Genomic DNA, 22314 nt, shown 5'->3' with positions numbered 1-22314 from the left:
AACCATTTGCATTCACTTTAGCAACCAATAATTATGTTACAATCAAAAGGCCATATTAGATGGAGATCACTTTATCAGTGGTGTGATGCTTTTCCCCATGCATTTTGTTTAGTTTTGGATAAATCATTGTTTTTTTTTCTGTGTGTTTTTATATCTTCAATTCCAAATCCCAAAATGGATCCAACATGACTCAAGAATGAGCTACCATATTTTATTTTTAGCTTGTGAGAATGGGAATAGAACGGGATAGATAAGAACAAAAAGTGATTCAGTTTCAGATTCAGAAAAAAAATGTTGAGTGAGAGAAACTTTCTATTAATCTAATTAGATGACTCTTGATTAAAAAATTAATATTTTTGTGAAATAAATTTGGTTGTCGAATATATATTTGTAGTGATACTAGAGAGTTCAACAAACAGTACATACATTTATATTTATTATTTAGCAAAGCAAAGAAATGACAAATTTAATATTATTGGCTTCGCTCGAACTTGAACCAAAGACCTTCAGTGTGTTAGACTGATGTGATAACAAACTACACCATGAAACCAGTGGCTTGTACTTTAACAACCAATAATTACGTTACAATCTAAAGACCATATTAGATGAAGATCACTTTATCATTGGTGTAATGCTTTTCCCCATGCGTTTTGTTTAGTATTGGAGAAATGATTGTTTTTTTTTTTATTATTTCTGGGTGTTTTTATATCTCCAACTCCAAACTTCAACATGGATCCAACATTACTTAGGCCTGATTTCCATATTTTATTTTTAGCTTCTGAGAATGTGAATAGAACGGGAAAGATATGAACAAAAATTCATTCATTAAGTTCAGTAGATACTATCGGATTCAGGGAAAAAAAAAAAGTGGAGTGAGAGAAACTTTCTAACAATCTTATTTGTTATTTAGCAAAGAAAAGAAACGGCAAATTTAACATTATTGGCTTTGCCCGAACTTGAACTGGAAACCTTCAGTGTGTTAGACTGACGTGATAACCAACTACACCACGAAACCAGTGGCATTCAGTTTAGCAACCAATAATTATGTTACAATCAAAAGACTATATTAGATTGAGATCACTTTATTAGTGGTGTGATGCTTTTCCCCATGCATTTTGTTTAGTTTTGGATAAATTTTGTAGTGATACTAGAGAGTTCAACAAACAGTACTTACATATATATTTATTATTTAGCAAAGCAAAGAAAGGACAAACTTAATATTATTGGCTTCACCCGGACTTGAACCAAAGACCTTCAGTGTGTTAGACTAACGTGATAACAAACTACATCACGAAACCAGTGGCTTTCACTTTAGCAACCAATAATTACGTTACAATCAAAAGACCATATTAGATGGAGATCACTTTATCATTGGTGTAATGTTTTTCCTCCTGCGTTTTGTTTAGTATTGGAGAAATGATTGTTTTTTTTTTTCTGGGTGTTTTTATATCTCCAACTCCAAACTTCAAAATGGATCCAACATTACTTAAGCTTGAGTTCCATATTTTATTTTTAGCTTGTGAGAATGTGTATAGAACGGGAAAGATAAGAACAAAAATTCATTCATTAAGTTGAGTAGATACTATCGGGTTCAGGAAAAAAAAAAAGTTAAGTGAGATGTACTTTCTAATAATCTGATTAGATGATTCTTGATTAAAAATTAATATTATTGTGAAATAAATTTTTTTTGTTGAATAGTTGAAAATATAATTGTAGTGATAATAAAGAGTTCAACAAACTCTATATATTTGTTATTTAGCAAAGCAAAGAAACAACAAATTTAACATTATTGGCTTCGCCCGTACTTGAACCGAAAAACATCTGCGTGTTAGACTGACGTGATAACCAACTACACCACAAAACCATTTGCATTCACTTTAGCAACCAATAATTATGTTACAATCAAAAGGCCATATTAGATGGAGATCACTTTATCAGTGGTGTGATGCTTTTCCCCATGCATTTTGTTTAGTTTTGGATAAATCATTGTTTTTTTTTTTCTGTGTGTTTTTATATCTTCAATTCCAATTCCCAAAATGGATCCAACATGACTCAAGAATGAGCTACCATATTTTATTTTTACCTTGTGAGAATGGGAATAGAACGGGATAGATAAGAACAAAAAGTGATTCAGTATCAGATTCAGAAAAAAAAATGTTCAGTGAGAGAAACTTTCTAATAATCTGATTAGATGATTCTTGATTAAAAAATTAATATTTTTGTGAAATAAATTTTGTTGTCGAATATATATTTGTAGTGATACTAGAGAGTTCAACAATCAGTACATACATATATATTTATTATTTAGCAAAGCAAAGAAATGACAAATTTAATATTATTAGCTTCGCTCAAACTTGAACCAAAGACCTTCAGTGTGTTAGACTGATGTGATAACCAACTACACCATGAAACCAGTGGCTTTCACTTTTACAACCAATAATTACGTTACAATCAAAAGACCATATTAGATGGAGATCACTTTATCATTGGTGTAATGCTTTTGCCCATGCGTTTTGTTTAGTATTGGAGAAATGATTGTTTTTTTTATTATTTCTGGGTGTTATTATATCTCCAACTCCAAACTTCAACATGGATCCAACATTACTTAGGCCTGAGTTCCATATTTTATTTTTAGCTTGTGAGAATGTGAATGGAACGGGAAAGATATGAACAAATATTCATTCATTAAGTTCAGTAGATACTATCGGATTCAGGGAAAAAAAAAAGTGGAATGAGAGAAACTTTCTAATAATCTAATTAGATGATTCTTGATTAAAAATAAAAATTTTTGTGAAATAAATTTTGTTGTTGAATAGTTGAAAATGTATTTGTTGTGATACTAGAGAGTTCAACAAACTCTATATATGTATTTGTTAATTAGCAAAGAAAAGAAACAACAAATTTAACATTATTGGCTTTGCCCAGACTTGAACCGGAGACCTTTAATTAATGTGTTAGACTGACGTGATAACCAACTACACCACGAAACCAATGGCATTCACTTTAGCAACCAATAATTACGTTACAATCAAAAGACCATATTAGATGGAGATCACTTTATTAGTGGTGTGATGCTTTTCCCCATGCATTTTGCTTAGTTTTGGATAAATCATTGTTTTTTTTTTTGTGTGTGTTTTTATATCTTGAACTCGAAATCCCAAAATAAATCCAACATGACTCAGGACTGAGCTACCCTATTTTTTTTTTTAGCTTGTGAGACTTTCTAATAATCTGATTAGATGATTTTGTAGTGATACTAGAGAGTTTAACAAACAGTACAGACGTATATATTTATTATTTAGCAAAGCAAAGAAAGGACAAACTTAATATTATTGGCTTCGCCCGGACTTGAACCAAAGACCTTCAGTGTGTTAGACTAACGTGATAACCAACTACATCACGAACCCAGTAGCTTTCACTTTAGCAACCAATAATTACGTTACAATCAAAAGACCATATTAGATGGAGATCAATTTATCATTGGTGTAATGCTTTTCCTCCTGCGTTTTGTTTAGTATTGGAGAAAAGATTGTTTTTTTTTTCTGGGTGTTTTTATATCTCCAACTCCAAACATAAAAATGGATCCAACATTACTTAAGCTTGAGTTCCATATTTTATTTTTAGCTTGTGAGAATGTGAATAGAACGGGAAAGATAAGAAGAAAAATTCATTCATTATGTTGAGTAGATACTATCAGATTCCGGAAAAAAAAAAAGTTGAGTGAGAGAAACTTTCTAATAATCTGATTAGATGATTCTTGATTAAAAAAATAATATTTTTGTGAAATAAATTTTGTTGTTGAATATATATTTGTAGTGATACTAGAGAGTTCAACAAACAGTACATACTTATATATTTATTATTTAGCAAAGAAAAGAAAGGACAAACTTAATATTATTGGCTTTGCCCGGACTTAAATCGGAGACCTTCAGTGTTTTAGACTGACGTGATAACCAACTACACCATGAAACCAGTGGCTTTCACTTTAGCAACCAATAATTACGTTACAATCAAAATACCATATTAGATGGAGATCACTTTATCAGTCGTGTGATGCTTTTCCCCATGCGTTTTGTTTAGTGTTGGAGAAATCGTTGTTTTTTTTTTGTCAGAGTGTTTTTTTGTCTCCAACTCCAAACTTCAAAATGGATTCAACTTTACTTTGGCCTGAGTTCCATATTTTATTTTTAGCTTGTGAGAATGTGAATGGAACGGGAAAGATATGAACAAAAATTCATTCATTTAGTTGAGTAGATACTATCGGATTCAGGGGAAAAAAAGTTAGGTGAGAGAAACTTTCTAACAATCTGATTAGATGATTCTTGATTAAAAATTAATATTTTTGTGAAATAAATTTTGTTGTTGAATAGTTGAAAATATATTTGTAGTGATACTAGAGAGTTCACCAAACTCTATATATATATATATATATATATATATATATATATATATTTGTTATTTAGCAAAGCAAAGAAACAACAAATTTAACATTATTGGTTTCGCCCGGACTTGAACTAGAGACCTTCAATGTGTTAGACTGACGTGATAACCAACTATACCACAAAACCATTTGCATTCACTTTAGCAACCAATAATTATGTTACAATCAAAAGACCATATTAGATGGAGATAACTTTATCAGTGGTGTGATGTTTTTCTCCATACCTATGTGCATGAGCTCTCAGTTTCTTTAATATATTATTATTTGGGTTTAATACTAGTGTTGCAATTGTGATAATATTGTTTGATGCTTGTAATTAGTGGCCATAGTTACTTGTTTCGTTTGGTTTGTTTGTGTCACAATGAGAGTTGGGCATAATTTTGGGCACACACAATTGCACCAAACTGTTGCACCTTGAGAAAGGGTAATTTTGTTAGGGAGTTTAATTCTTGATTATTGCGCATCGAGAGATGGTAGTAGTTAGGAATTTATGATGCTTGATCTTGTTTTATTGAGTGTTTAAGCCACGAGAGTGGAAATTCACTAGTGTTAGTGGCTACGAGAGTAGCTCTATACCACCTTGCATCCTCACACTTGTTAAACCTAGATTTTAATATTGTCCTTATGATTTGGCATTAGGTGATTAAATACTTGAATCCCATGAATCTCATCTTCTCTATAATTGTTTTCAAAATCCTGAATCTCTATTTTATTTTATTTATTTTATGCATATTAATCATCTAAACATTTGTTACGATTAGGTATAATGAATAAATTAGTAATAGTGTTTGATAAAACCAATTCCCTGTGGATCGATAACTCGTACTCCGAGTATTATTTGTTTGCAAATATTCTATGCATTATATACGTATATACTTCTGCTCAAATGCGACTGTGCATTCCCGTGCGGTCCGTGCGGCCGCTTGAAAAGACACCAATAGTGTTACGAAAATGCACAACAATGAAATGCTCAAATACACAAAAAAAAAAAAAAATGCACAACACACCCAAAATAATGCACAATAACTTTCCACACCTAATTGTGCATTGTCGACCACTGTGTGGTGCTTTTAAGCATACCTAGTGTTGCATTTTTTAGTGATGCGTACCTAATGATGCATATTTGTAGAACTATTACTGCAAACGCATGTTAAGGTGTGGTTGCACTTGAACTCTGCTCTCTCTCTCTCTCTCTCTCTCTCTCTCTCTCTATATATATATATATATATATATATATATATATATATATATATATATATATATATATATATATATATATATAATTTCACTTTTTGTTCGATGATTATTGGGGTGTTGTCATTTTAAGTCCACAACTTTCAAAATTAACAATTTAGTACCGTACTTATTCCATTTTTATCATTTTTCGTCAATATGGTCAAATTGCCTGCCAATTGTGGCCAATTTTTATCTACACCCCACATGCCTCTGTATTAATTTAAATAATGGTTCAGAAATTAGCTTCCAGTTTAACATTGAATTAAAAATTTTGGCGACAATTGGTCGACAATTTGGCCGGACTAACTAAAATTGATAAAGATTGAATAGTTAGGGTACTAAATTGTTTGTTTTGAAAGTTGTGGACTCAAATTGAAAGCACCCCAACAGTCATAGGACCAAAAGTGAAATTAACTATGTGTGTGTGTGTGTGTGTGTGTGTGTGTGTGTGTGTGTGTCCACAATCAAGTGAGAATACCATGCCGTAGGGTGAGAACATGAGGAAAAATCCAAACCATTGATCTAGTAGATCTAATAGTTGAAAATAAACAACACTTTGTAATATTTATGACAATGACCCCGCTCATTTTCTACTTGATTTCTCATTCATCAGATATTTTAGATCATATGATTTCTCACCTGAGAAGTGGTTCTCATTTTATTAGGATTATATATATATATATATATATATATATATATATATATATATATATATATATATATATATATATATATATATATATATATATATATATATATATATATATATATATATATATAAGGATCAAATAAAAAAAGATTCATTAGGTAAAAAATGCGGACAAGTTACAACCATAGATCAAATCCAAATCAACAGCCCAAATTGAATCTTAATTAAGTCAGCTTTTGTGGTGTTTTTAATCACACCTAATGGTGTGTTTCTAGTGATGCGTACCTAATTTGTGTGTGTTTTTGTGGTGTATTTTCCTAACGTTGATGGTGTATATTTGATGAACTATTGGTGACGCTGCACCGTAAGACACCACCGCACTTGAACCTTCCTCTCTCTCTCTCTCTCTCTCTCTCTCTCTCTCTATATATATATATATATATATATATATATATATATATATATATATATATATATATATATATATATATATATATATATATATATATATATATATATATATATATATATATATATATATATATATATATAGGGGAAGGGTTCAGGTGTGGGAGGGGCTTTCCGCGCGGTTGTGAGGTTGGACGCAAATTAACCATTAACTGACGCACTTTAAGTACACATCACACGCACATTAAGCACACAAACAAAACACCTTCAGAACACAAACTCACGCATGTTAAGGACAAAACTCAAGCATGTTAAGTACAAGCCTCACACATGTTAAACACAAACCGCGTGCACCTTAAGCACAGAACTCAGGCATCTTTTAAGTTTCAACAACTACTCACATTAAGCACAAACCCACGCATGTTAAGAACAAAACTTACGCACAGTAAGCACAAAATCCACGCACTTAAGCACAAAACTCATTCACTTAAGTTTTCAACAACAACTCACATTAATCACAAACCCACGCAGATTAAGCACAAACCTCACACACATTAAGCACAAGACCCACGCACTTGAAGTACAAAATTGACGCATGTTAAAACCCCACAACCGTACGAGAAACACTTATATGCACTAGAACTTAATTATATATATATATATATATATATATATATATATATATATATATATATATATATATATATATATAGGTAGATGCTCATATGCGGTCATGGCCTTAGGTGAGGCGGTGAGGTCAGTTTATAGTCGTTGATCGAAGTTAATCTAACGGCAGCGATATATTAGTTGAATTAAGTAAAGTTTGTCGCGTTTTTGGTAAGCGGGGGCGTTTCAGTAATTTAATGGGATGGGGACGTGAATGTATAAAAGACGGTTTATTTTGTGTGATTTTAAACACGGAAGGAAAGAGAGATCAAGACATCGTTCGTGATCGCGTCATAATTGGAAGAAGATCAAGATCGCGATCCTGTTCTTGATTGCGTCCCAATTGGAATTCGGAGAATATCGCTGGGGATCACAATCGGAAGTTGGACGAGATATCAGTTGCGTTTGCAATTACAGATTATCGCAGTTGGGAGATTATTGAGGTTGAGCGATGGAGTCTGGTATGTTTTGAATTTCTCATGTTTGTAGTTTTAATTTGTCTTTTGTATTACTATGTGTCTGTTATGATTTGGAAGTTTATCGCATGCTTTTTTTATGGATTTGTTGTGTATCGATGTTGACTATGTTGCTGTGTGTTGTTTTTTTATTACGGTTTACTTTTTGTATACTCGTGGTGCATATATTATTTGATAATGTGTATGGCAGTATTAGATTTTATGCATGTATAATGTGCATGTAGGTAGGGTTATTCGTGTGTTATTGGATAAGGTGTGGTGCTTTATTAGTTAACATGTGGTGTGCAGCTGATGTTTTGCAATCTGGTGGTGTTTGTGGAGAAGGTAGTGGTGGTGTTTATGATAACGCAACTGATGTTTGTGGAGAATGCAATGGTTGCGATGAAGGTAATGTGACTGATGTTGGAGTAGCAGGCAGTGGTGTGGGTTGTGATGAAGATTATTTGGCTGATGTGGGTGTACAAGGCAGTGTATGTGTGTTGGAAACTTCTCCTGGGCTGACTAAGTATTGGCGCCCAGTTTGTGCTGACAGTGTGAAGCCTATCGTGGGGCAACAATTTGTTTCCTTGGATGGTGCTGTTTTGTTTTATAAACAATATGCTGGGACTGTTGGGTTTGATTGTAGGTAGCACTCAATTCAGAAAGATAGGGATGGTGTTGCTGTGGAGAAGCACGTAGTATGTAACCGTCAGGGTTTTAAGCAGATGGTTTCTAGGGTTGCTAAAACTACTTTGGCGAGGAGACGGAGGGTGACAAATAGGGTTGGTTGTAAGGCTAAGGTTGTGATAAAGCGTAAGTCTAATGGGTTGTATGTTATGCATTATTTTGAGGAACGTCACACCCATTCGATGTGTTCAATTATTGCTAGGCAATTTTTAAAGGTGAATCGTAGTCTCGATGCTGGGCACCAAATGTTTATTGCTAGTTGTGTTCGGGCAAATATTGGGTCTGTTCGGTCATATAGGCTGTTTAAAGAGATTGTTGGTGAGTATTCCAGTATCGGGGCTACAGGTGTGGATTTTAAGAATTTCAAGCATGACCTGATGGTGTACATTCTAAATGGTGATGCTCAATTATTCATAGATACGTTATTCAAGAGACGTGAGTTGTGTGAGGCATTTGATTTTGAATATGATGTTGATGAAGGTGATCAGCTTTCAAGGGTTTTTTGGGCAGATGCAGTATCTAGGAAGAATTTTGCGTTGTTTGGTGATGTTGTTTCATTTGATGCTACATACCGTACTAACAGGTTAGTATTTATTTTTATTGTGCATGTTGTATTTGTCTGTGGTGCATGATTCCATACCTTATGGTGTGTCTTCTTAGAAGTATGGTTTTGATTGCTTGTTGTATTGTAGGTATAAGTTGGTGTTTGTTCCATTTACTAGAATTGATAACCATAAGAGATCCATAACCTTCGGTGCTGGTTTGCTTACGAGGGAAGATGTAGACTCATATGTGTGGCTTTTGGAGAAATTTAAGAAAACTATGTGTCATGACCCTATATGTGTTGTTACTGATCAAGATCCTGCTCTCAAGGTTGTTGTTGCTCGCGTGTTTGGTACATCAAAACATAGATTTTGCATGTGGCATATAATGTGCAAGGTTGGTGAGAAGGTTGGACCGATACTATCTAAAGATGAAGTGTTTAGGAGGAAGTTGAATGGCATTGTCTGGAACAAATCACTGGACTCCAAGTCCTTTGAGGAGGCATGGAGTTTTATCATGGAGGAATATGGTTTGGGTGACAATGGTTGGTTTCGTTACTTGTTCGAGTCTCGTACATATTGGGCATCCCCATATTTTCACGATGAGTTTATGTCAGGACTGGTTAGGACAACGTCTCGATCAGAGTCTCAAAATAGTTTTTTTGGTACGTTCTCTAATGGTCATTCTAGTTTGGTTGAGTTCTTGGTGCATTTTGGAAGTGCTGTTGGTGTGCAGCGTCATGCACAAGCAAAATTGAATGCTGATTGTGAATCTTGTTTTCCTGTTTTGAAGACACCATTGGCTTTGGAGAAGCATGCAATGGATGTTTACACCATTTCTGTATTTTATGATGTTCAAGTAGAGATTTGTGCAGCTTGTTATTCGTGTCAAGTGGTGTCTTTGTGTGATTGTGATGGCCATGTGTCATATGGGATAAAAGATGGTGCCCAACGGGCATGGTATGTGGAACTAGTCTTGTCTGATTATATTGCTACATGTTCTTGCAAGATGTTTGAGCGGACGGGGTTGTTGTGTAGGCATATTTTTTTTTGTGTTTAAAGATCGTGGGCTTGAGAGTATTCCTTCTAGGTATGTGGTGTCTCGGTGGACAAAGGGTGCTTGCTTGAAGCCAATATTTCATATTGATGATACAATTGTTGATCAATCTTCTAAAGTGGAGAATGTTAGGATTTTTACTAATCTATTGTGGTCTGACATATATGCTTGCGTGGGCTTGGCCGATGGTAATATAGAACGTTTGGCACAACTACGACGTGTTATTTCTGAGCAAAGGAAATTATTTCTACAAGAGGGGAGTGAGGATGGCAGTGGGGTGGTGGCTGGTGGCAGCAAACAAAGTGTGATCAATTCATTTTGTGGAGATGTGTCTCAGGGTTCAACAGTGGAGGTGCGTGATCCTATTCAAGCTAAGAACAAGGGTAGCGGTAAGCAGTTGAAGAGTACAAGGGAGAAAGCTGCTAGCAAGTGTGTAAAGCAATCAAGGAAATGTCATACTTGTGATGAATATGGTCATAATAGTAGGACATGCCCTTTAAATGGTTAGATACAGTTGCGTAGTTTGATTTGGGACCTATATGTTTTTACAGTTGCGTACAATTCTTATAACAACAGTTATGCATTTTATTACAGTACTTGGTGTTTTTTAATAAACAGTGTGGTGCATTTAAGAATGTTGGATGTTTTTATATTAGAATGGTGTGTTTTATTCCGTTTTGTGGTGCATTTTTATATATAGAATTATGTTGGCTGTAATATATTGTGTGGTGCATTTCATTTCATTTGTTGGTGTATTTTGCAAGTTAAAAGTGGAATGGTGCATGCTATTTGTTATAATGGTGTTTTTGATGTGTCCTTTTATAAAATGAAGTGTATGCATAATAATACTGCATTTATAGTAATGCAAATGGGTAAGGCATTCACAAGTACCCATCACAAAACATTGTTTGTCTAGTAGTCATATGGTCTATGCCATGCCATCACAAAAACAACATTTACATGATTGAAAGTCTTCCTAAACACCAAACTCTGCTGCCTTCTATATGTTTATTTCTTTCAGTTCATTCACATCTGAGGTGATCAAGGCAGCCAAGTACCTCACTCGTAACTTGTTCAATTGTTCTTTGTTGTTTTTCTGCAATCCACAATCCCATTCTTCAGCTGACTGTCCACGGAAGGTTTCCATATGGCGCATTAAAAAGATGCCACAATCCTTTTTGTTATGCGCATCTCTCCAAGGCATCTTCATTATCTTGGATTTCAGCTTCTTTACCTTCTCACCTTTGTACGCGGATTTCTGTTCAATCAACATATTTGAAATGAATTTTTGCTGCATCAAGGAAGCATACAACAATATTAGTTTTTTGTGTCGTTGTGTATTAAATATATATAACCAGGTAGTGTTTAGTGGGTTACCAGATTGTCAAGCACATATCCGTATTTGTCCTGTTTCTTCACAGGTGCTGAAGAGTTGTCAATGATGTCAAACTTTTCCATTAGTGGGCTAATAGACAGCAAGTAGTAGTGGTTGGATGCCACTGTGGGAAACAGAAACTGTTATAACAAAAACACACCACATGTGTCATAATATACACCACTATATGAGTAATAATGCACCACAAATAGACAAATACACCACTTACGTATACAGCTTTGTGCCACATGATGTCTATAGCAATCGCCTTGTCTTGCAGATACTTTTCTTTGAATCTTTTGAATCTTAAATTTTCATCCCCCTGCGGGTTCACAACTGTGTACAGCTGCAAAGTTCAATGGTGTAGTTGTTAGATTTGTAGGGGTTTTACAGGTGTAGTTACTTTCATATTCTTTGCTTACACTTGTCCAGGTTGAAGCAACGAATTTTGTAGACCCTCTCTCTCCTTCACGAATGTTTAGTATGGCTGCCCAAGCATCAACTATAGATACTGGAATCTCTGTATCTGGCGCCATTAACAGCATATCTCTCCAGTAGATTACCCTTCCTTCATACCTGAATAGTTCCTGCTCACTGGTAATAATTTATTGTATAAGCAACAAAAATATTAATACATCAACATTATTAAATCATACACCGAAGTTATAGCAGTAACACACCATTAGATGTTAATATTTCATTTAACGAGAATACACCAATATATATAGAGATATACACTAATAACTATTGAGTATCACACAATACCTAAGCAACTAGATGTGTCAACACAGACAACCATATAAACACACCAATAGTTATCAAATAATGCACTAGTTAATATATGATAATTATACACCAATATTATTATACAATGCACCAAATATATTTTAGAAATACACCAAGTAGAATGTGTTGTGCTTACAGTTCTGGGTTAGGGTTTTCTAATACCCATTGTCTGATTGATTCCTCTGTTGAAGTTATTGGGGCTTCCAGATCAGTTGCATATATGCGAGCCTTAGGTCTGATTGGGCTGTTCCCTCTAGCTGGTCTCTTTCCTTTGTCCAATGGTTGGGGTGGGGGTGGTGGATCTGAAGCAAGCCCCTCTTGAATTTGGTCTGCCGGTGTGACCTGTAACATTTAGATTTTAATTTTTTTTTCTTTTTGTCACGTCGCCAATTTAATACAGTGCATTACCTCATCATTGTTATCAACAGGTGCATCTGGTTGAGCCCTCTGTCCATCTTCTTCTTCTTCAGTTGCTTCTTCACCCTCATTCATGTTCAGCTCAACTTCTTCATTTTCTGCAGCCTGATCAATGTCTTGGTAGTCTCGTGCAATATCATTCACGTCCGCCCAACGTCTATTTTGTTCCTCTGGTGTCAATCCAAGGCTGAAAGATGGCATATCATTTAGGAAAGTTCTCTTGTTTACTGCACGGACAATCTCATCTACTGCCTTCAAGAACTCAGGGTCACTCCAGTAGGCATCCTCTCTTTGAGTAAAGGTCAGTTCTCCATCATCTTGTGCTCTGAATCCAAGCATTTGCCTAGCAGATTCAAACATCTGCTTGAATGTATCATGCTCCAATACTGCTGCAGGTGCATTTTCAATTAGCTTTGATATTCTCAGCAGACTCTGTGCAATTGACCTAGTGTGGGTGGTAATCTCATCAACAAACTCCTGTACATGAAACACTATAGTATAAACACACCAATACATATTGTAATATACACCAAATATTTATAAAAAATACACCACAGTCAGATAATGCACCATATTACACACAAAATGCACCAATTACCATTGCAGTGGTTGGGTTACCTGTAATCCTTGTGGCAGTGGTGGGGTCTCTTCTTGTGGTGGGGATGGGGGTGGGGCTTCATAGTGTGTTGTGATCTCCAGTGGTAAGGCAGTATCAACGCGTCCATATCCGAATCCTCCAGACTTGAGCTCATCCTGTTGTCATTGTCGGAGCAGTTTAAATGTCCAACTATTCATGGCAGGGTAGCTTCTTGGGATAGACCTCCGGTAGAGCACCACACGGTCAACATAGAATACCTGCATTTGGTAGTTTAGATTATTCATAGGGTGATGTGAAAGTAATTACAAGCTTGTTGAGTGTCTATTTACCGTTAGGAAAACAATTGGTCCTCCAAACCTTCCATCACAGCTTTCCAACCATGCCTTCTTGCTTGCAATGAGTGAATTGATCAGCATTCTACACCAATTGAGCCTCTTGATGTTGTCAACTTGACGCAAGTTGTCAATGTAGCTTTGGTTCACATAACCATTTATCTGTGGCTCCACCAACACACTCATAACAAGTAGTGCAAAATGTCGTTTGAACCATGGGTCAGCAGCTCTCAATGTCAACATTTTTTTAGCCATCTTGCGTGGGGTGATGTGGCCGTCAGCCCTTCCAAAGATTTTTCTCCAGTCTGCCAGGAGATCAGATACTGCTTTACTTTCCCTCTTAGTGATTTCTATGTCTCCAAGCGGCAGTCCCAATGTCACAGCAACATCTTCTTCTGTGATCTGTAGTTTTTGGCCATTTTACAGATTCAATGTGTTGCACCTTGCATCATAGTTTTCAACCAGCCACATCCCCAGTTTCCTTGGAAGGTTTGTGAGTTTGAGGTCAAGAATCCTTCCCAGCCCAATGTCTTTTATACTCTGGCGTTGTTGTTTGGTTAGGGCATTAATGGGTTTTGTTAGCTGTGTTGGCAGTGGCCTTATCTTTAGGTCAGTATCTTCATTCTCTTGCTCCAATGTATCTATTTCATCATTTGAGCTGTCATCAACTTCTTGTTCATGCACTTGTTCATCTGTCTCTGTTTCATCTTCTATTCTGTCAAGGAATGTCATTGCTTCTTGTTTTCTCTGCTGCCGTGGCTTTGACGAGTCTCCTTGGTCTAATGCCTTTCTCTTGTTGTTTGAAATACACAGATGGTAGGACAAAAATACACCATGCATAAAAATTAAACACACCACAACACTCTTTACCAATATTCAAGTTCCAAATCCCAGAAATCACCAATAATAAACGATATATACACTACATTGATGTTCACCATAAAACAAACAACACGTAATGAAATGCCCAGCCTGTAATGCTCAAAAATACACCGACAGTAAGATAAATATGCACAATGTACAACAAATAAACTCACAACAAATTTTTCACCAGTATTCGAGTTATACATTACAGAAAACACCAATAAAAAACGAAATATACACCACATTAATGCTTATCATAGACAGATAACACGTAACGAGATACAACAAATTCATAATATGAAATACACCAATGGTAGGATAAATATGCACTGTGTACAAAAATTAAACGCCCAACAGTTTTTTCACCAATATTCATGTCACAAATACCAGAAAACAACAATAATAAACGAAATATACACTACATTAATGTTTATAATGCACAAATAACATGCAATGCGATGCCCTAGTATGAATTGTTCAAAAGAATACAGCGATGGTAGGGTTAAGATGTTAGTTGACACATTGAAGTTAAATATTACAGAATACACTAATAATAAACGAAATATACCATTGCATGCTCGTTGTTTGCCTTTGTTCGCCATTTGTGTGTTTTGTAGCGAATCAGTGTCGTAGAAGACGGTTCGTGTCCCTCTCAGAACGCAGTGGTGTGTTCGGCTATAGTCTCCTCGCTGTTCGTCGTTGAAGTTTCTCGTCGTTGCAGTGGTTCGCCTAGCTTTCGTCGCCGGAGCAGGAGCAAGTTGGAGAGGGTTCGCGACTTCGGGATTGTGAATAGGCAGATGGGACGGGGTGTTTACTTGCAGAAGTGGAGAAGTGATCAGTTTGAATTGAACGATGGACAATTTTGCCCTCTATGTCGCGGTGGTCTTTAAGTGAAGCGCGAAATCATCTCAATTATGGTGCGTTGGATTGGACTTGATCAACGGATGGAAAATGACCTCACCGCCTCACCTGATCTTGCCTATATATATATATATATATATATATATATATATATATATATATATATATATTAGAAGTTGGAGTTCAAACTGCTGTAACTTCCATGTAACTTATCCTAGCAGTCAGCCACTTTCATCTATAAATATATGGATCAGAGAAACATATGAAAGGATCTATACATGCAATACACTTGCAGTATATTAAAATACTTCACAATCTTACAATTCTATAGAAAATTTTTAAACAAAACAACTTAAGAATTTCATTCATATTCTTGTATATTATATAAATTTAAATTTTGAACCGTATTGCTTTTTTTGAGAGAGATTTAAAACTTATAGGAAATTGATTACACATATGATGATCTCATTTCTCACTACCCCTCATAACCTCATTCCAATCACCCCATATTTTCCAAGCTAAGAAATATTAAGTTATTTTGCATTTAAACAGGTTATTATTTTAATTTCTACACACTCTTAACTTCTAACGAAGTTACCTTTATCTAATGTGCAGGCCATGAAAATTGGTTGTCATATTACATCACAAAGCATCACAATGAATTGAAGATATGTTATGTAAATCATTTGATGGTGGTAAAGTACTTTTGAATTCTAGAAATCATATTTGGAGCCTTTGGCTGTCAACATATGAGATTCGCCAGAATTCGAATTCTTCAATTATACACCGGATACAATGCATGAATGAGCTCGTAATATACAAGAAACGCATTTGGATTCGCATTTATTAAAAATAAATATTTTAAAATTTTGATAAATTCATTTGCCTGTAATTGCGTTTCTTAAAAGAAACTCAAATCCCAAATCACTTTTTTTCTAATTTATACAATTTGAAAAGTGTCATATTTTTGTCTCTTGTTCAATAAAATGACACATTTCAGTCAATTGTTCGACCAATGGTTGAGTGTTGTTAAAAAAATAAGGACAAAATGAGTGAAGTTAGTGTTATAAATATTGTAAACTTAAAAATTTACAATAATTAAAAAATTGATCTCGTAATTTATTTTTACTTTTTTAAAAAAAAATTATCAATCATTGATGAATTCTGATGGACGATTTTGATCCGTGCACACACACACATGCATCAATATATATAAAACGCACCAAACATTAAAAAAATGCATCACACCTCACCACACCTAATGGTGCATTTCTGAATACTTTGGGGTGCATTTATGCGTACCTAATGACGAGTGACCGCATGGCCGCACGGATAGGATTTAATTCAATCATATCTATTAATTACAATTATTTGGATGATTGAGATGGGATCTCATGATCTCATCTACCAAGGTGAACTCATAGGATCCAACCCCTATATATATATATATATATATATATATATATATATATATATATATATATACATATATATATATATATACATATATATATATATATATATATATATATATATATATATACATATATATATATAGAATTAGGTTCAAATGCGGTTGGTGCGCCCAAGTGCGGTTAAATTTGAGTTGATCTTACTTAAATCAATGTCCAGGATTACCAAAATTAAAAAAAAAAAAATGTGGTGGCAATTTGGTAACTTTTGCATCTAGGTCAAATTTATGGTGCACGGTTTTCCTTCTTAAGGTGTGTGGGTTTTGTACTTAAGGTGCGTGAGTTTTGTACTTAAGGTGCGTGAGTTTTGTGCTTAAGGTGCGTGAGTTGTGTGTTTAATGTGAGTAGTTTTTGAAACTTAAGGTGTGTGGGTTTTGTGCTTAATGTGGGTAGTTGTTGAAACTTAAGGTGCGTGGATTTTGTGCTTAATGTAAATAGTTGTTGAAACTTAATGTGCGTGGTTTTCTTTCTTAAGTTGCGTGATTTGTATGCTTAAGGTATCACTAATCTTGAAGTTAACATTTAATTGCATGGTATTGAAGAGGAATTCAATAGAGTTGAAAATAAATTAACTAGTCATCTGAGGTGTTTCTTTGAGTTGTTTTGAGTGTCATAGGATATGCTTACGAACAATTCCCTTTTATATCAACATTGTTCAGAATTTCCGACCAACACACGTAGTTGGACAGAATTTCCGACCAACGCACGTAGTTGGACTGAAATTTCCATGTTTAAAAAATGGTGGGTTACTCTCCGGGATTTTCGTCCAATTTTTGTTCGTTGGACGCTATTTCCGACCAAAAAGCGTAGTTGGACGGAATTTCTCACGGAGGTTTTTCCGAACCTTCCTTTTGGTCGGTATGTTGGACGGAAACGTCGTTACCGACCAATATATCGCGTTTTCCGTCCAACTTTTGTTGAACGGTAAACGCGAGATTTCTAGAAATAAAAATACATCACACCTAATGGTGCATTTTCGAATACTTCTGGGTGCATTTATGCGTATCGAATGATGAGTGACCGCATGGCCGCACGGATAGGATTTAATTCAATCATATCCATTAATTACAATTATTTGGATGATTGAGATGGGATCTCATGATCTCATCTACAAAGGTGATCTCATAGGATCCAACCCCGATATATATATATATATATATATATATATATATATATATATATATATATATATATATATATATATATATATATATAGAGAGAGAGAGAGAGAGAGAGAGAGAGAGAGATTGAGAATTATGTTCAAATGTTGTTGGTGCACCCAAGTGCGGTTAAATCTGAGTTGATCTTACTTAAATCAATGTCCGGGATTACCAAAATTAAAAAAAAAAAATGTGGCGGCAATTTGGTAACTTTTGCATCTAGGTCAACTTTATGGTGCATGGTTTTCCTTCTTAAGGTGTGTGGGCTTTGTGCTTAACGTGCGTGGGTTTTGTGTTTAAGGTGCGTGAGTTTTGTGCTTAAGATGCGTGTGTTGTGTGCTTAATGTGAGTAGTTTTTGAAACTTAAGGTGTGTGGGTTTTGTGCTTAATGTGAGTAGTTGTTGAAACTTAAGGTGCGTGAGTTTTGTGCTTAAGGTGCGTAAGTTTTGTGCTTAAGGTGCGTGGGTTGTGTGCTTAATGTGAGTAGTTTTTGAAACTTAAGGTGTGTGGGTTTTGTGCTTAATATGAGTAGTTGTTGAAACTTAAGGTGCATGGATTTTGTGCTTAATGTGAATAATTGTTGAAACTTAAGGTGCGTGACTTTCCTTCTTAAGTTGCGTGATTTGTATGCTTAAGGCATCACTAATCTTGAAGTTAACATTTATTGCATGGTATTGAAGAGGAATTAATAGAGTTGAAAATAAATTAACTCATCTGAGGTGTTTCTTTGAGTTGTTTTAAGTGCCATAGGACCAACGCATGTAGTTGGACGGAAATTTCCACGTTCAAAAAATGGTGGGTTACTCGCCTAAATTTTTGTCCAATTTTTGTTCGTTGGACGCTATTTTCGACCAAAAAGCGTAGTTGGACGGAATTTCTCACGGAGGTTTTTCCGAAACTTCCTTTTGGTCGGTATGTTGGACGGAAACATCGTTACCGACCAATATATCGCTTTTTCCGTGGACGGAAAACGCGAGATTTCTAAAAAAAAAAAGTGCATCACACCTCACCACACCTAATGGTGCATTTCCGAATACTTCTAGGTGCATTTATGCATACCTAATGATGAGTGACCGCATGGACGCACGGATAGGATTTAATTCAATCATATCCATTAATTACAATTATTTGGATGATTGAGATGGGATCTCATGATCTCAACTACAAAGGTGATCTCAAAGGATCCAACCCCTATATATATATATATATATATATATATATATATATATATATATATATATATATATATATATAATTAGGTTCAAATGCGATTGGTGCGCCCAAGTGCGGTTAAATCTGATTTGATCTTACTTAAATCAATGTCCAGGATTACCAAAATTTAAAAAAAAAAAAAAACAAAATATAGTGGCAATTTGGTAACTTTTGCATCTAGGTCAAACTTATAGTGCATGGATTTCCTTCTTAAGGTGTGTGAGTTTTGTGCTTAAACTGCGTGGGTTTCGTGCTTAAGGTGCGTGAGTTTTGTGCTTAAGATGCGTGTGTTGTGTGCTTAATGTGAGTTGTTTTTGAAACTTAAGGTGTGTGGGTTTTGTGCTTAATGTGAGTAGTTGTTGAAACTTATGGTGCGTGGGTTTTGTGCTTAAGGTGCGTGAGTTTTGTGCTTAAGATGCGTGTGTTGTGTGCTTAATGTGAGTAGTTTTTGAAACTTAAGGTGTGTGGGTTTTGTGCTTAATGTGAGTAGTTGTTGAAACTTAAGGTGCGTGAGTTTTGTGCTTAAGGTGCGTAAGTTTTGTGCTTAAGGTGCGTGGGTTGTGTGCTTAATGTGAGTAGTTTTTGAAACTTAAGGTGTGTGGGTTTTGTGCTTAATATGAGTAGTTGTTGAAACTTAAGGTGCATGGATTTTGTGCTTAATGTGAATAATTGTTGAAACTTAAGGTGCGTGACTTTCCTTCTTAAGTTGCGTGATTTGTATGCTTAAGGCATCACTAATCTTGAAGTTAACATTTATTGCATGGTATTGAAGAGGAATTAATAGAGTTGAAAATAAATTAACTCATCTGAGGTGTTTCTTTGAGTTGTTTTAAGTGCCATAGGACCAACGCATGTAGTTGGACAGAAATTTCCACGTTCAAAAAATGGTGGGTTACTCGCCTAAATTTTTGTCCAATTTTTGTTCGTTGGACGCTATTTTCGACCAAAAAGCGTAGTTGGACGGAATTTCTCACGGAGGTTTTTCCGAAACTTCCTTTTGGTCGGTAGGTTGGACGGAAACGTCGTTACCGACCAATATATCGCTTTTTCCGTGGACGGAAAACGCGAGATTTCTAAAAAAAAAAGTGCATCACACCTCACCACACCTAATGGTGCATTTCCGAATACTTCTAGGTGCATTTATGCATACCTAATGATGAGTGACCGCATGGACGCACGGATAGGATTTAATTCAATCATATCCATTAATTACAATTATTTGGATGATTGAGATGGGATCTCATGATCTCAACTACAAAGGTGATCTCAAAGGATCCAACCCCTATATATATATATATATATATATATATATATATATATATATATATATATATATATATATATATATATATATATATATATATATAATTAGGTTCAAATGCGATTGGTGCGCCCAAGTGCGGTTAAATCTGATTTGATCTTACTTAAATCAATGTCCAGGATTACCAAAATTTAAAAAAAAAAACAAAATATAGTGGCAATTTGGTAACTTTTGCATCTAGGTCAAACTTATAGTGCATGGTTTTCCTTCTTAAGGTGTGTGAGTTTTGTGCTTAAACTGCGTGGGTTTCGTGCTTAAGGTGCGTGAGTTTTGTGCTTAAGATGCGTGTGTTGTGTGCTTAATGTGAGTTGTTTTTGAAACTTAAGGTGTGTGGGTTTTGTGCTTAATGTGAGTAGTTGTTGAAACTTATGGTGCGTGGGTTTTGTGCTTAAGGTGCGTGAGTTTTGTGCTTAAGGTACGTGGGTTGTGTGCTTAATGTGAGTAGTTTTTGAAACTTAAGGTGTGTGGGTTTTGTGCTTAATGTGAGTAGTTATTGAAACATAAGGTGCGTGGATTTTGTGCTTAAGGTGCGTGAGTTTTGTGCTTAAGGTGCGTGGGTTGTGTGCTTAATGTGAGTAGTTTTTGAAACTTAAGGTGTGTGGGTTTTGTGCTTAATGTGAGTAGTTGTTGAAACATAAGGTGCGTGGGTTTTGTGCTTAATGTGAGTAGTTGTTGAAACTTAAGGTGCGTTGTTTTTCTTCTTAAGTTGCGTAATTTTTATGCTTAAGGTGCGTCAGTTGTTTGAAACTTAAGGTGAGCCATTTTAAAACCTTAGGTGAGTGGTTTGTATTCTTAAGTTGCTTTCACTATATATATATATATATATATATATATATATATATATATATATAGTGAAAGTTTCCCGTGCGGTGAATGCTTCCCGTGCGGATGTGCGGTGGATTAATGTGCGTGAGATTTGTACTCAATGTGCGTGAGTGTTGTGCTTAATGTGCTTGAGATTCGTACTTAATGTGCGTGAATGTGTAAAATGCAGCAGAAAATATTGATGTCAGCTTCTTCCCCATCCCTAGTAGCCATTTGCCCCCTCCCTGATGATGATGATGCAGAGGCGAGCTATGGTGGATAAAAATTATAGGAATAATACAACAGAAATGCACACTTAGCTGGTGTGCAAATTTTACTGTGCGTGCGTCATTTATATAAACATTCAACTGTACTGAAGGTAGCTGATAATCCAGAATCCATGGCCAAATTGAAGGAAGAAGTAACAAGAAGCTTGGGCGTTAATGTGCGTGAGTTTCTGTTCTGCTTCCTTCTGAGCACGTAATTCTAAAATACGCACGCACATTAAGCACAAATCTCACGCACATTAAACACAATACTCAAGCACATTAAGTACAAAACTCACGCATATTAACATGACGCACATTAACTACAAATCTCAGGCACATTGAGTACAAATCTCAAGCACATTAAGTATAAACCTCACGCACATCCGCACGGGAAGCAACAAATGCACATGATCCCTATATATATATATATATATATATATATATATATATATATATATATATATATATATATATATATATATATATATATATATATATATATATATATATATATAGTGAAAGGTTCCCGTGCGTTTGAATGTTTCCCGTGGATGAGATAATCAGTTTTCCATTCAACATTAACAACGATAAGGATTACAATTCAAATACTGTAACAACTCTAAGTAACCCCTATCAACTAGGAAGACTAAGCCTATTACAAAGACTAGTCAACATAACATTAATAATACTAAACTAACAATG

The 22314-nt window shown here is 35.1% G+C and overlaps 1 protein-coding gene and 2 non-coding genes across 3 annotated transcripts; 1 reads left to right on the top strand and 2 right to left on the bottom strand.

The window, feature by feature from the left end:
- Window positions 1–3333: 3333 nt before the first annotated feature.
- Window positions 3334–3407, bottom strand: TRNAV-AAC. Its single transcript has one exon. It is a non-coding gene; the product is annotated as a tRNA-Val (tRNA).
- Window positions 3408–4494: 1087 nt separating this feature from the next.
- TRNAV-AAC lies at window positions 4495–4568 on the bottom strand. The gene has a single exon. It is a non-coding gene; the product is annotated as a tRNA-Val (tRNA).
- A 4012-nt stretch (window positions 4569–8580) lies between these two features.
- On the top strand, window positions 8581–10649 carry LOC109155284 (protein FAR1-RELATED SEQUENCE 5-like). The gene is made up of 3 exons (XM_019302969.1): window positions 8581–9125; window positions 9235–10044; window positions 10175–10649. Exons 1-3 carry the CDS (start codon window positions 8581–8583, stop codon window positions 10647–10649), a joined length of 1830 nt encoding a protein of 609 aa, XP_019158514.1.
- Window positions 10650–22314: the final 11665 nt, after the last annotated feature.

This window comes from Ipomoea nil, unplaced genomic scaffold (genome assembly GCF_001879475.1).
Source record: "Ipomoea nil cultivar Tokyo-kokei standard unplaced genomic scaffold, Asagao_1.1 scaffold2700, whole genome shotgun sequence".
Classification (NCBI taxonomy): Eukaryota; Viridiplantae; Streptophyta; class Magnoliopsida; order Solanales; family Convolvulaceae; genus Ipomoea; species Ipomoea nil.
The sequence above is the reverse complement of the archived record's forward strand: the minus strand, read 5'-3'. Positions and strand labels throughout refer to the sequence as shown.

What these genes read in the sequence shown, in the direction of transcription:
- LOC109155284 (XM_019302969.1), top strand. Translation starts at nt 8,581, where the DNA reads ATGGTTTCTAGGGTTGCTAAAACTACTTTGGCGAGGAGACGGAGGGTG. An exon ending in GCTACATACCGTACTAACAG is followed by an intron (nt 9,126 to 9,234) that starts GTTAGTATTTAT and finishes GTTGTATTGTAG; the next exon opens with GTATAAGTTGGTGTTTGTTC. An exon ending in GATGGTGCCCAACGGGCATG is followed by an intron (nt 10,045 to 10,174) that starts GTATGTGGAACT and finishes TATTCCTTCTAG; the next exon opens with GTATGTGGTGTCTCGGTGGA.